Source organism: Lagenorhynchus albirostris, chromosome 3, assembly GCF_949774975.1.
Source record: "Lagenorhynchus albirostris chromosome 3, mLagAlb1.1, whole genome shotgun sequence".
Taxonomy (NCBI): Eukaryota; Metazoa; Chordata; class Mammalia; order Artiodactyla; family Delphinidae; genus Lagenorhynchus; species Lagenorhynchus albirostris.
Genome location: NC_083097.1, coordinates 105,807,777 through 105,822,771, shown reverse-complemented (window position 1 = coordinate 105,822,771; position 14,995 = coordinate 105,807,777). Strand labels below are relative to the sequence as shown.

The 14,995-nt window shown below is 36.3% G+C and overlaps 1 protein-coding gene across 1 annotated transcript in view; it reads right to left on the bottom strand.

Annotated features, from left to right (window-relative positions):
• The window catches only part of SLC12A2 (solute carrier family 12 member 2), a 109,939-nt gene that overhangs the window by 49,968 nt on the left and 44,976 nt on the right, over positions 1-14,995 (bottom strand). The window contains exons 6-9 of the mRNA XM_060143503.1: positions 13,600-13,710; positions 12,918-13,026; positions 1,253-1,380; positions 1,071-1,155 (exon numbers count right to left, since the gene is read on the bottom strand). Of these exons, the coding sequence (XP_059999486.1) occupies positions 1,071-1,155; positions 1,253-1,380; positions 12,918-13,026; positions 13,600-13,710 (433 nt within the window). The remainder of the gene's footprint in view (positions 1-1,070; positions 1,156-1,252; positions 1,381-12,917; positions 13,027-13,599; positions 13,711-14,995) is intronic.

The window sequence follows — 14,995 nt, the reverse complement described above, 5'->3', positions numbered from 1 at the left end:
TTCTTACTCAAATACATGGAAAATTTATATTCTGTAGTCAATGAATTTGGAGTTTGTAATTCTTCTGATTAGTACTAGACTAAGATTTATTCTTGTAGTATGCTTAAAATTTTTACTGTAAAACCTGAATTTTAGAATTTAGATATTAAAGACAATGCTTACATTTTAAAAACATATGTTTTCCGGGTAAACTATGTACTTTCATGAATGTGTACTAAATTCAAGACAAGACAGTATCTACAGTCAATGTATGCAAATTATATGTAAAATCAGTAGTTACTAAATTTTTTTCTGTACTCTGTTTCAGTTAAGAACCTCCTATTACAAATAGCCTTTTAAAATTATTTATTTATTTGCTTATAAATAAATAAAACACCAAAACCCTCTTTGCCATGAAAACAGTTTTTTAAAGGAAGTGCCATTATCATATGGTTGGTAACAAAATCTCTGACCTTTGACTTCCTTATCTATAAAGATTTAGAGACTGGCTGATCACTTAAGTCCTTTCTTCAAGTTCTAAAATGTTATGATTCCATGAATGTATTAAAGTGGCTTAAAACCATTTTCATTAATTTAATAACACTTTTCATTCAATTCCTGTGCATTGAAATTAGGTTTTATGGTAAAAAATGCCAGGTATTTCTTAATAGCCTTGAAACAATCTTCATACAACAAGATTACATAAAAATATAAAATAACCATCATAAACAAAAATATTCCAAAATTTGTAACGCTCAGAAAGTAAAATGCATTTACTTCTACATATGAATTACATTTTCTGTAAATATATCTCAGTGAAATTTAAGAATCTGCAGATAAGATTTTACATAACTTTCTAGCTTACTAATTAATAGAAATCCTAAAGGAAAAACCTTAGAGCATTTAGTGACTTAGATAATGTCTACAGAATCACCACTAGTTTACTTATTTTTGAAAATACAAAACTTAGAATCTTTTTATTGAACTATTTCTTAATTTAAAAGTTAGAAATATAATGTCATGAAAATGAATCTTTATAGTATGTACATCATTAAATTTCTGAAACACATAACAAATGTAAGGTTATTTACCTACAGATACTGCAATTCCTATGTAAACCACCGTAGTAATTAAAATGGCTAAGAGTGTTCCTTTGGGTATGGCTGACTGAGGATCCTAGAAGACAAGAACATTTTTTAAGTCTACCTTTAAAAATAAATATAGGTATATCACTTTTTGTATAAAATCGATACAGCATTATTAAAATACTTACTGCGAGATCACCTGAGATATTTGCTCCGGCCAGAATACCAGTTGCGGCAGGAAAAAAGATGGCAAACACAGAAAAAAAGTTCTCTTCCTCTCGAAAATCTGGTCCAAAGTTCTCATTAAATATTTCAGCTGTAGAGAACAAAATATTTTTGGCAATTAATGGATAGCAGATTAGACCATGATAATTTAGGTTAAGAATAAGTGTTTATCTAAGACCCCTGACTTTTCTTCAGCTCAAGTAACTGGTAAATTCTTGAATTATTTCCTAATTCAAGTATGTATTGGTGTTTCTCTTTTCTTATATGAGGGAAATGGTTTACATTCAAAATGATTTGACCTGGTTCATGCCCCACTATTTTTTATACCTTACTAATTATGTTTCAAGCACCTCTAACTTGATTGTTATCTCTCCAAGAGGTCAAAGAAGCAAGAAAGCAGGCAGAAGAACAAAAGGGACATAAAACAAACCTGGAACCACATTTTTCCTTACATCCAGCTTATAGTCTATCTATCTGTACAGCTTTCTCTATTTCCTAGTGGTGACTTGTTTGACTTTTGAGGCTATTCATCTGGCATCCAGATAATTTGTAGCTAAGACAAACCAGGTAAAGGTCCTTTCCATTTCAACAATAATGAAAGCTTCAACTAGTCCTGCTGTTTCCATCTATTCTGACAGGCCCTGACACTGAAACAACCAATTAACGGTCATCCATCCATCCATCCAATATTTGCATATACACCACGTGCCAGGTCCTGTACTGGAACCATCCAGTATCTCAAAGTACTGAGAGATCCAACAGCAACAAGCTACCTTCATGGAACTTAAGAGTATCAATGAGGAGCTACAAAACAAGTTAAAAAGGTCACTGCAAATAGCAGTAAATGTACGGATGGAAACAGGGTGTTGTGATAAATAATGAAAGAGAGACAAACTAATTCAATGTGGTTACAGAAGGCTAAAGAGATACAACTAAGGAGCTAACACTTAAGCTGAGACTTTAATGAGCAGGAATCAGCCATGTGATGTTCCAGGAGAAAGAGTACACCAGGAATAACCAACAACATGTAGAAAGGCGCTGAGGCAGGAAAAAAGTTTACCTCTTTTGGAGAACTAAAAGATGCAAAGCCCTCACAGTAAGGGGGAGATGAAATGAGATGGAAGGGATCAGCAGGGGTGAGATTATGCAAAATTTTAATTTTATAGGAGTTTAGATTTTGTCCTACGCCAAGGTGGGCGTAGAACCACACAACTGACATGATGCTTATGTGGATGCTGCATGGACAGTGGACTGAAAGCATCAGCATCTGAAGCAGGGAGACCAATTAGGAGGTACTGCAGTGGTTCAATCTAGTGATGGGAGAATAATGTACTGATTAGAGAAGGATTAGTAAGTAAGAGGGCAAGTAGAAAACACTGAAATCCTGGTTTCTTTCACTTACTAGGATGGAGAGGTCTGAGAACGGTTAGGTAGGAGGGACATCAAATAAACAATTGAATGTATACCTATATCTGGAGTTTAAAGGAGAGATGCAGGAATAGAAATATGTGAATCTCTTGAGAGCATTTTGAGCCATGAGAAAAGATATTGCCAAAGGAAAGAATACAGTTAGAAGATGCAGGACAACACTCTGTGCAACTCTGACATTTAGAGGATGGAAAGAAGAGAAGGGGTAACAGGAGTAATAGATATAGTGACCAGTGAATTAGGTAGAAAAGAACTCACTAGAACACAGTGACTGACATCAAATAAAACAAGAAAAGTGTTTCAAGGAGAATGGGACAACTAAATATAATGTTGCTGAGAGTCAGAAGACTAAAAAACTGCACGCTGTACCTAGCAACATGTTATTGTGACCATGACAGACAGAAGCCAGTTAATAGGGGTTGAGAATGAATGAAATAAGACCATTTGGTGAAAGTAACATGGGGAATAAGTTACACACGGTCTCAAAGTATCTCTCCACAAACTACTTATTAATTACAAAGAAGAAAGTGGCAACCTAACAACAGATAAAACTCTCAGGTAGCACTTTCACCAAGTCATTAAATTTAACACCATCAGTGATGGGGAAAACTGACATCATGTGAGTCTCCTGATGTGAGACTCTGAAGACACACTCTTCATGTAGTGTTCTTGGCAAAAGTAAACAAGTGAATCTATGGAAATCAAACAAAACCAACTGGAGGGACTTTCTAAAAAAACAAATGGTCTGTACTCTTGAAGAATGTCAATGTAGGGAAAGAAAAATAAAAGGCTGTGGGGCGGACCAAGAGGATGTGGAAATCATGTATCCGCACAACTAGGGGACCTACCAGGCACCAGTGGGGGACCATGGACACAAAAGGGGATGGGAGGAACCCCCAGTGACCGGCTTGCGGGATCTTGGTTCCCAGGCTGGAGGTCAGGCCTGAGCTCCTGTGGTGGGAGCTCTGAGTCCAAACCACTGGACTAACAGAGAACCTACGATCCCAGGCAATATTAATTAGAGTGAGGCTTCCCAGAGGTCCTAATCTCAGCACCAAGACCCAGCTCCATCCAACTGTCTGCAAACTCCAGTGCTGGATGCCTCAGGCCAAACAACCAGTAAGACAAGAATACAGCCCCACCCATCAAAAAAAAAAAAGAAAGAAAGAAACGACAAAAAAATATGTTACATATGAAGGAGCAAGGTAAAAACCTACAAAACCAAATAAATGAAGACGAAATAGGCAACCTACCTGAAAAAAGAATTCAGAGTAATGATACTAAAGATGACCCCAAATCTCGGAAACAGAATGGAGAAAATACAAGAAACACTTAACAAGGATCTAGAAGAACTAAAGAGCAAACAAACAATGATGAACAACACAATAATTGAAATTAAAAGTACAATACAAAGTACTCTAGAAGGAATCAATAGAATAACTGAGGCAGAAGAACAGATAAGTGAGCTGGAAGATAAAATGGTGGAAATAACTGCCAGGGAGCAGAAAAAAGAATGAAAAGAATTAAGGACAGTCTCAGAGGCCTCTGGGACAACATTAAACACAGCAACATTCAAATTATAGGGGTCCCAGAAAAAGAAGAGAAAAAGAAAGGGTCTGAGAAAATATTTGAAGAGATTATAGTCGAAAACTTCCCTAACATGGGAAAGGAAATAGTCAATCAAGTCCAGGAAGCACAGAGAGTCCCATACAGGATAAACCCAAAGACAACATGCCAAGACACATATTAATCAAACTATCAAAAATTAACTACAAAGAAAATATATTAAAAGCATCAAGGGAAAGCAACAAATAACACACAAGGGAATCCACATAAGGTTAACAGCTGATCTTTCAGCAGAAACTCTGCAAGCCAGAAGGGACTGGCAGGACATATTTAAAGTGATGAAAGGGAAAAACCTACAAACAAGAATACTCTACCCAGCAAGGATCTCATTCAGATTCGATGAAGAAATTAAAACCTTTACAGACAAGCAAAAGTTAACAGAATTCAGCACCACCAAACCAGATTTACAACAAATGCTAAAGGAACTTTTTTAGGCAGGAAACACAAGAGAAGGAAAGGACCTACAAAAACAAAAACAAAACAATTAAGAAATGGTAATAGGAACCTACATATCGATAATTACCTTAAATGTAAAAGGATTGAATGCTCCAACCAAAAGACACAGACTGGCTGAATGGATACAAAAACAAGACCCATATATATGCTGTCTACAAGAGACCCACTTCAGACCTGGGTAAACATACAGACTGAAAGTGAGGGGATAGAAAAAGATATTCCATGCAAATGGAAATCAAAAGAAAGCTAGAGTAGTAATTCTCATATCAGACAAAATAGACTTTAAAATAAAGCCTATTACAAGAGACAAAGAAGGACACTACATAATTATCAAGGGATCAATCCAAGAAGAAGATATAACAATTGTAAATATTTATGCACCCGATATAGGAGCACCTCAATACATAAGGCAAATGCCAACAGCCATAAAAGGGGAAATTGACAGTAACACAATCCTAGTAGGGGACTTTAACACACCCCACTTTCACCAGTGGGCTGATCATCCAAAATGAAAATAAAAAAGCAAACACAAGTTTTAAATGAGACATTAAACAAGATGGACTTAATTGATATTTATAGGACATTCCATCCCAAAACAACAGAATACACTTTCTTCTCAAGAGCTCATGAAACATTCTCCAGGATAGACCATATCTTGGGTCATAAATCAAGCCTTGGTAAATTTAATAAAATTGAAATCATATCAAGTATCTTTTCTGATCACAACGCTATAAGACGAGATATCAACTGCAGGAAAAAAAAAACTGTTAAAAATACAAACACATGGAGGCTAAACAGTACACTACCAAGAGATCACTGAAGAAATCAAAGAGAAAACCAAAAAACTACCTAAAAACAAATGACAATGAAAACATGACAATGCAAAATGTATGAGATGCAGCAAAAGCAGTTCTAAGAGGGAAGTTTATAGCAATACAATCCTACCTCAAGAAACAAGACACATCTCAAACAACCTAACCTCACATTTAAAGCAGTTAGAGAAAGAAGAACAAAAAAAATCCCAAAGGTAGCAGACGGAAAGAAATCATAAAGATCAGATCAGAAATAAATGAAAAAGAAATTAAGGAATCAATAGCAAAGATCAATAAAACTAAAAGCTGGTTCTTTGAGAAGATAAACAAAATTGATAAACCATTAGCCAGACTCATCAGGAAAAAAAGGGAGAAGACTCAAATCAACAGAACTAGAAATGAAAATGGAAAAGTAACAACTGACACTGCAGAAATACAAAGGATCATGAGAGATTACTACAAGCAACTATATGCCAATAAAATGGACAACCTGAAAGAAATGGATAAATTCTTAGAAATGCACAACGTTCCGAGACTGAACCTGGAAGAAAGAAAATATGAACAGACCAATCACAAGCACTGAAATTAAGACTGTGATTAAAAATCTTCCAACAAACAAAGGCCCAGGACCAGATGGCTTCACAGGTGAATTCTATCAAACGTTAAAAGAAGAGCTAACACCTATCCTTCTCAAACTCTTCCAAAATACAGCAGAAGGAAGAACACTCCCAAGCTCATTCTACAAGGCCACCATCACCCTGATACCAAAACCAGACAAAGATGTCACAAAGAAAAAGATCTACAGGCCAATATCACTGATGAACATAGATGCAAAAATCCTCAAAAAAATACTAGCAAACAGAATCCAACAGCACATTAAAAGGATCATACACCATGATCAAGTAGGGTTTCTCCCAGGAATGCAAGGATTCTTCAATATATGCAAATCAATCAATGTGATATACCATATTAACAAATTGAAGGATAAAAACCATATGATCATCTAAATAGATGCAGAAAAAGCTTTCGACAAATTCAACACCTATTTATGATAAAAACTCTGCAGAAAGTAAGCACAGAGGGAACTTATCTCAACATAATAAAGGCTACACATGACAAACCCACAGCCAACATCGTTCTCAACGGTGAAAAATTGAAACCATTTCCTCTAAGATCAGGAACAAGACAAGGCTGCCAACTCTCACCACTATTATTCAACATAGATTTGGAAATTTTAGCCACAGCAATCAGAGACAAAAAAGAAATAAACGGAATCCAAATTGGAAAAGAAGAAGGAAAAGTGTGACTGCTCGCAGATGACATGATACTATACCTAGAGAATCGTAAAGATGCTACCAGAAAAGCACCAGATCTAATCAATGAATTTGTAGAGTAGCAGGATACAAAATTAATGTACAGAAATCTCTTGCATTCCTATACACTAATGATGAAGAATCTGAAAGAGAAATTAAGGAAACACTCCCAGTTACCATTGCAACCAAAAGAATAAAATACCTAGGAATAAATCTACCTAGGGAGAAAAAAGACATGTATGCATAAAACAATAAGACACTGATGAAAGAAATTAAAGATAATACAAACAGATAGAGAGGTATACCATGTTCTTGTATTGGAAGAATCAACATTGTGAAAATGACTCTACTACCCAAAGCAATCTACAGATTCAGTGCAATCCCTATCAAACTAACAATAGCATTTTTCACAGTACTAGAACAAAAAATTTCACAATTTGTATGGAAACACAGAAGACCCAGAACAGCCAAAGCAATCTTGAGAAAGAAAAATGGAGCTGGAGGAATCAGGCTCCCTGACTTCAGAATATACTACAAAACTACAGTAATCAAGACAGTATGGTACTGGCATAAAAAGAGAAATATAGATCAATGGAACAGGATAGAAAGCCCAGAGATAAACCCATGCACATATGGTCACCTTATATTTGAAAAAGGAGGCAAGAATATTCAATGGAGAAAAGACAGCCTCTTCAATAAGTGGTGCAGGGAAAACTGGACAGCTACATGTAAAAGAATGAAATTAGAATACCCCCTAATACCATACACAAAAATAAACTCAAAATGGATTAAGGGGCTTCCCTGGTGGCGCAGTGGTTGAGAGTCCGCCTGCCAATGCGCGGGACGCGGGTTCGTGCCCCGGTCCGGGAGGATCCCACATGCTGCGGAGCGACTGGGTCCGTGAGCCATGGCCGCTGGGCCTGTGGGTCCAGAGCCTGTGCTCCGCAGCGGGAGAGGCCACAGCAGTGAGAGGCCCGCGTACCGCAAAAAAAAAAAAAAAAAAAAAAAAAAAAAAAAGGATTAAAGACCTAAATGTAAGGCCAGACACTATCAGACTCTTAGAGGAAAACATAGGGAGAACACTCTATGACATAAATCACAACAAGATCCTTTTTCATCTATCTCCTAGAGAAATGGAAATAAAAACAAAAATAAACAAATGGGACCTAATGAAACTTAAAAGCTTTTGCACAGCAAAGGAAACCGTAAACAACACTAAAAGACAACCCTCAGAATGGGAGAAAATATTTGCAAATGAAGCAACTGACAAAGGATTAATCTCCAAAATTTACAAGCAGCTCATGCAGCTCCATATCAAAAAAACAAACAACCCAATCCAAAAATGGGCAGAAGACCTAAATAGACATTTCTCCAAAGAAGATATACAGATTGCCAACAAACACATGAAAGGAGACTCAATATCACTAATCATTACAGAAATGTAAATCAAAACTACAATGAGATATCACGTCACACTAGTCAGAATGGCCATCATCTAAAAATCTACAAACAGTATATGCTGGAGAGAGTGTGGAGAAAATGGAACCCTCTTGCACTGTTGGTGGGAATATAAATTGATACAGCCACTATGGAGAACAGTATGGAGGTTCCTTAAAAAACTAAAAATAGAACTACCATATGACCCAGCAATCCCACTACTGGGCATATACCCTGAGAAAACCATAATTCAAAAAGAGTCATGTACCACAATGTTCATTGCAGCTCTATTTACAATAGCCAGGACATGGAAGCAACCTAAGTGTCCATCGATAGATGAATGGATAAAGAAGATGTGGCACATATATACAACGGAATATTACTCAGCCATAAAAAGAAACGAAGTTGAGCTATTTGTAATGAGGTGGATAGACCTAGAGTCTGTCATACAGAGTGAAGTAAGTCAGAAAGAGAGAGACAAATACCGTATGCTAACACATATATATGGAATTTTAAAAAAAATGTCATGAAAAACCTAGGGGTGAAACAGGAATAAAGACACAGACTTACTAGAGAATGGACTTGAGGCTATGGGGAGGGGGAAGGGTAAACGGTGACAAAGCGATAAAGAGGCATGGACATATATACACTACCAAAAGTAAGGTAGTTAGCTAGTGGGAAGCAGCCGCATAGCACAGGGAGATCAGCTCGGTGCTTTGTGACCGCCTGGAGGGGTGGGATAGGCAGGGTGGGAGGGAGGGAGACGCAAGCGGGAAGAGATATGGGAATATATGTATATATATAACTGATTCATTTTGTTGTGAAGCTGAAACTAACATACCATTGTAAAGCAATTATACTCCAATAAAGATGTTAAAAAAAAAAAAAAGATTATTCTGGATAGCTAATGTTGCAGGTTGTCTGATCAATGAAAGCCCTGTTGAGTTGTAAATACACCAGTGCTGTGAGAATCAGATTAAATCATTTGTTCTTTAAAAAAAAAAAAAAAAGAAACGAAATTGAGATATTTGTAGTGAGGTGGATGGACCTAGAATCTGTCACACAGAGTGAAGTAAGTCAGAATGAGAAAAACAAGTACCGTATGCTAACACATATATATGGAATCTAAAAAAAAAAAAAAAAAAAAAAGGTTCTGATGAACCTAGTGGCAGGACAGGAATAAAGATGAAGACGTAGAGAATGGACTTGAGGACACAGGGAGGGGGATGGGTAAGCTGGGACGAAGTGAGAGAGTAACATGGACATATACACACTACCAAATGTAAAATAGATAGCTAGTGTAAAGCAGCTGCATAGCACAGGGAGATCAGCTCGGTGCTTTGTGACCACCTAGAAGGGTGGGATTAGGAGGTGGGGAGGGAGGCACAAGAGGGAGGGGATATGGGGATATATGTATGCATATAGCTGATTCACTTTGTTATACAGCAGAAACTAACATAACATTGTAAAGCAATTATACTCCAAAAAAGCTGTTAAAAAAATAAATAAAAAATAAAAGGCTAAGGCACTGTTTCAGATTAAAGGGGACTGAAGATTATGTAAAGAACTAGTTTTAAAAAAAGGAGATTGAAGAGGCATGACAAGTGAATGCAATACAGGATCATGGACTGGATCCTGGAACAGGGAATAAAAAGTCTGTACATAATCTTTGTACAAACAGTTGGAGGGACTTCCCTGGTGGTGCAGTGGTTAAGACTGTGCTTCCAATGCAGAGGGCCCGGTTTCGATCCCTGGTCAGGGAGGTAGATCCCACATGCATGCCGCAACTAAGAGTTCACATGCCACAACTAAGGAGCCTGCCTGCCGCAACTAAGACCCGGCACAACCAAATAAGAAAAAAAGAAAGGAAGGAAGAAAGAAAGAGTTGGAAAAATTTGTACATGAAAAATGTTATATATAACATTATGCCAAAGTTAAACCTCCTGAACTGTCCTTTTCCTTAGTAGATGCACACTTAAGTATTTATAGGTAAGAAGTCATGATTTCTGCAACTTCTCTCAAAAGGTTTAGCAATCATAGTAATAACAATTAGATATATGAGTGATAAAATAAATGTGGCAAAAAAGAACATAAAAGTGTAAATTTTTTTGTGAATGTAGGTAAAGGGTGCAAGGAATTCATTTATTTTTTTATAAATTTATTTATTTTTATTTATTTGTTTTTTGGCTGCGTTGGGTCTTCGTTGCTGCACGTGGGCTCTCTCTAGTTGCAGCAAGAGGGACTACTCTTTATTGCGGTGCGCGGGTTTCTCATTGGCTTCTTTTTGTTGTGGAGCACGGGCTCTAGGCACACAGGCTTCAGTAGTTGTGGCTCGCGGGCTCTAGAGCGCTGGCTCAGTAGTTGTGGCGCACAGGTTTAGTTGCTCCTCGGCATGTGGGATCTTCCTGGACCAGGGATCGAACCCTGTGCCCCACATTGTCAGGCAGACTCTTAACCACTGAACCACCAGGGAAGCCTCCAAGGAATTTATTGTATTAATTTTTCAAGTTGTCTGTGAGTTTCAATTTTTTTTGAAATAACAAGCAATAAATGGGAGGTAAGGATTTGAGAAATTTGTCTGTGAAAGGGGCCTGGAAAGTAAGGTGGTAACTGGAGGAGAATAAAAGACCAGAGGTAGTATTTTCAAGGATGGGAATTACTAGAGCAAGTATGTAAGGTTATACAGAGCTGACAGTTTTGATGCAGGGAAGCAAGTAAATTACCAAAGGATAAATGCCTTTGAGAAAGTAAATGAAATGGGATCTAGATCACAGCAGAGGCACCGGTCTTTGGCAAAAGGGAGATATTTCTCATATCAAAAAGGAAAAAGGAGAAAATGAATACCCTATTAGGTAGTCATTTGAACTGACAAGTTTATTAACATAACCTGTTCACTGCAGACACTACCTTAATAAAAGAAAGGCCAAGCAGTATCAACTGCTAAAAAGGAAAAGTCATATTCCAAAGTATATTTAAATTTATTTATCTCAGATTGAGATAAGCCCAGATGTGCTATTTGAATACAATATAAATTATTACTATACTAGATAAGGATGGATCTGAAAAAAAGGAAATGAAAAATATGGCCTAGCAGATATTTACAGATATTTTTAAATCAATTAAAGCCATAAACAGAAAATACATATTAGGAATCTTTTTAGAAGTAACCATCTACTATAATTTTAGAAATAAAGGTGGCAAAAACGAATGTTCAAAAGTCTATAATGTAAAAAAAATTTAAGTAAAAAACACATTCATAATTAGAAGAAATGTCACAAATACAATTTATGAGAGAACGAAATACAGAAAATTATCTAACTAATAATACTAACCTTCACTTCTGGCATGCCTAAAAGACACCTCTTCCCCTAATTCAGGAAATCATGATTAGACATTTAGTGCCTGGTTTCAGAAGTAGGCATAAGTGCTAGTAACCAGAACAGACATCACACTATCTATCAACTCAGGATGAGTAGGTAAAATTATTGCAGGCAGGTGTTCTTGCTTAAGGTAAGCACCTTGAAACAACTCTTATGTGAAAACTGCCCAGCCAAGTCAGTGTCAGACATAGGCCAAACAAGCGCGACTCATATATGTTCCAAGGATGGTGTGGTGTTACCAGTCGGCAATTAGATTAAGGAGCTTACACCAGAAGGTAAATCAACTAGGTCTCTAGGATCCAAAATTTAGTCAACTAATTTTTTTCCAGTAAGACTTTCTGAAGGAAGAAGTGCATTGATTTATTGTACATTCTGCATCTTTTCACAAATCTGTATGCATAGCTCTGGGCTAAACAACTCAGGAGAAGTGAAGCTAGGCTTTTCCTTCTAAGGCCTCAAAACAAGGAGTTTTTGTCAATTTAAGACAGACACACCTATTACCCTAAGTGATAAGCACCTCTGATGCTACTGCACCTATTCTTTCTGGCTTTCATTCTACCTTGCAGAGATAGGCTGCTCAATGGAGGGAGTGGGGAGAAGAGGAGATGCAGAAAGACACTTTAGGAAACAATAAGTGACAAGTAAATTTCACCTGTAGTGAAAATTAGATGCAGACTGAAAGAGGGTATGGAAGATAAAAACTGGAAAATTCTCACACAATTAATAATGTAAACTGTAGAAAAACTTAGGTTGCAATTATACCAAGAAACTAATATTTCTAGTTGCTTTCACAGTCTTAGGCACTTTTAGATTATTGTGTTTAAATACAACTAAAAGAATGAAAAAGTGATGTTAGAACAAAACTTACAATTTCAGTAACAAATTCTCCAAATGAGAAGAGAACAAAAGCACTTTTCCTCAATAGCACTGATTTCTCTACATTCTATCACCTTTTGTTGCTAGTAATCAGAAATGAAAGATGTAAATAAAAGTGATTTTTTTTACTCCAATTACACAACAAACATAGAGGAACCAAACTAAACTGGAAAGTCAATTACTGTTAGTCACTACACCAAACTCAATTACATTACAAACTATGTAAAATGTACTAAATTTATTTAACACTGGAATGCTGTAATATGCACCTTTAAAAAAAATTCTATCTTTCTTACTTACACTTATAACCAAAGAAACCTTTGGGTTTCTTGCTCTCCAATGGGATAAATGTTCCTATGATGAAATCAGCAATAGCAAGTAGTAGAATCACCAAAAGCACAATCTGAGCCTGAAATTTTAAACGTGAAAAATCAAAATCAAATATATCATGTCTATACATTAATTCAGTTCGACTAGAATATAACTTCCATGAGGGAAAGCTTCTGTCTTATTTCCCTGGTGCCTCACACAATGCCAAGCACAAAGCAGGTGCTTAATAAATTTTTGTTAAATAAACAATCTTTAAAGAACTATCCAAAATGAATAGCAAAAGTAGGATCAGGCCATATATTTCTGAAATGAATTAAAGATGTGCATGTCCTGTTAACAAATAACAGAAACTTTAAAAATATAGGAAAAAAATCACAGTACTTATATTACCTTTACTAAATCCCTCTGACATACCCCATAATTCTTTTTTTTCCTACATACTCTGATTACCTCTTAAAATGACTGTTATCTCCAAATCCTCACTACGTCGCCAAATAGAAAATGATCTTATACGTGAACTTCTTTGAAAATGGCCACTTAGGAACCTTCAAAATCTGAAAATATTACTACACCTTAGAACATTCCTAAAACACAAGGTCTAAAAGTTTGTACATTCAACATTTACAAATGTTCCAATGATATCACTACTTACTTTTGCCTCCCATTCCATTCCAGCTACTGAGATACCTAAAAGGATTACCACTGTAATGGCTCCAATAATTCGGATATCATTGATTTCATCTATCATAAGTATGGAATGTTCCTACAAAAAGAAAATAATAGGATGAGCAGTATTAGTTAGTTCAGATAAATTCTTCAATTCTCTTTGAAAGTTTTAGAACTATCACAGTGCCTCACATGCAGAAGTTGAATAAATGCCTACTTAAGGAATGAATAGAGAGACCTAGGGAAAAGGAATGAATTACTGTTTACTATTAAGGTGTCATTCAAGCAGCTGAAGACATCAAAAGTATGATCAAATTATTAACGCTGCTGTATTTTATACAGACTCAAATATGAAAAAGAATTGCTAACAAGTAAGGAAAAAAATCCTAATATGACTAAGTAGTACTAATAGGATTTTTTAAAGTTACAAAGCAGAAATATATTTTGCATTCATTGCGGTTAGTGAGCTCATTCTTTTAATGGTCTCTTATGTTGCATAAGGAAAAGAGATGTACACACTATCATGCTGCTGTCCAAATCACACCAATCCGTTCTAAGAGCAAAATTACTTGTGGCTAAATATCAATGACATCAAAAACATATACTAAATTAAACAATGAATGAATATGAATTCTTAATGATTACACCGCTTTCTCACTTCCTTTGCTTTGTCTCTTTGGCCTACACAACTAAGGTCAATGCCAATGCAAGAGTCAGTCCTTTCAGATGTCACACTTCCTAACATACCATGTACTACAGTAGATGAACAGTTACAACCTAACATGACAACTATAGGTGTCACTCAAGGTTCCTCTCATTTAATAATACTGAATCCTATTTCACTTGTACTGCTTTAACTACACACATACTAATTACTCTTTTCAAACAAGTTCTCTTCTCAACTCCAGAGCAATATTATCAACCACTTTCTGGCCAGCTCTGCTTAGATATACTACTTAGATATACCAAATTAGACATCCAAAACGAAAATGTTCTGCATCCTCTCTCACAGTAAATGGCATTACCATCCGTCTAAATCTTCCTTTCTCTTTCTCTAATTTCCCACATCTCATTCATCAAGTCCACTTACTCAACTTTTTAAAAATCTCTCAAATACACCCACATCTCTCCAGCCTCACTGGTCACTGGTTTAATATTAGCCACCATCTCCTCTCAGGACAGCTACAACAACCTTTTAAATGGTCTCCATCTCCAGATGTGATCCCTCAAATACATTCTTTATACTGTGGTCAGATATTTCTTTAGGCCCCAAATCTGATTATCATGGATCCGCAACTCCAGTCAAGGTAAGATTCAAATTTAAGAGCAAATAAAACCCTTCCTGGCATGATCCTTTTTTCTCCCTCTCATCTATCTCTTGC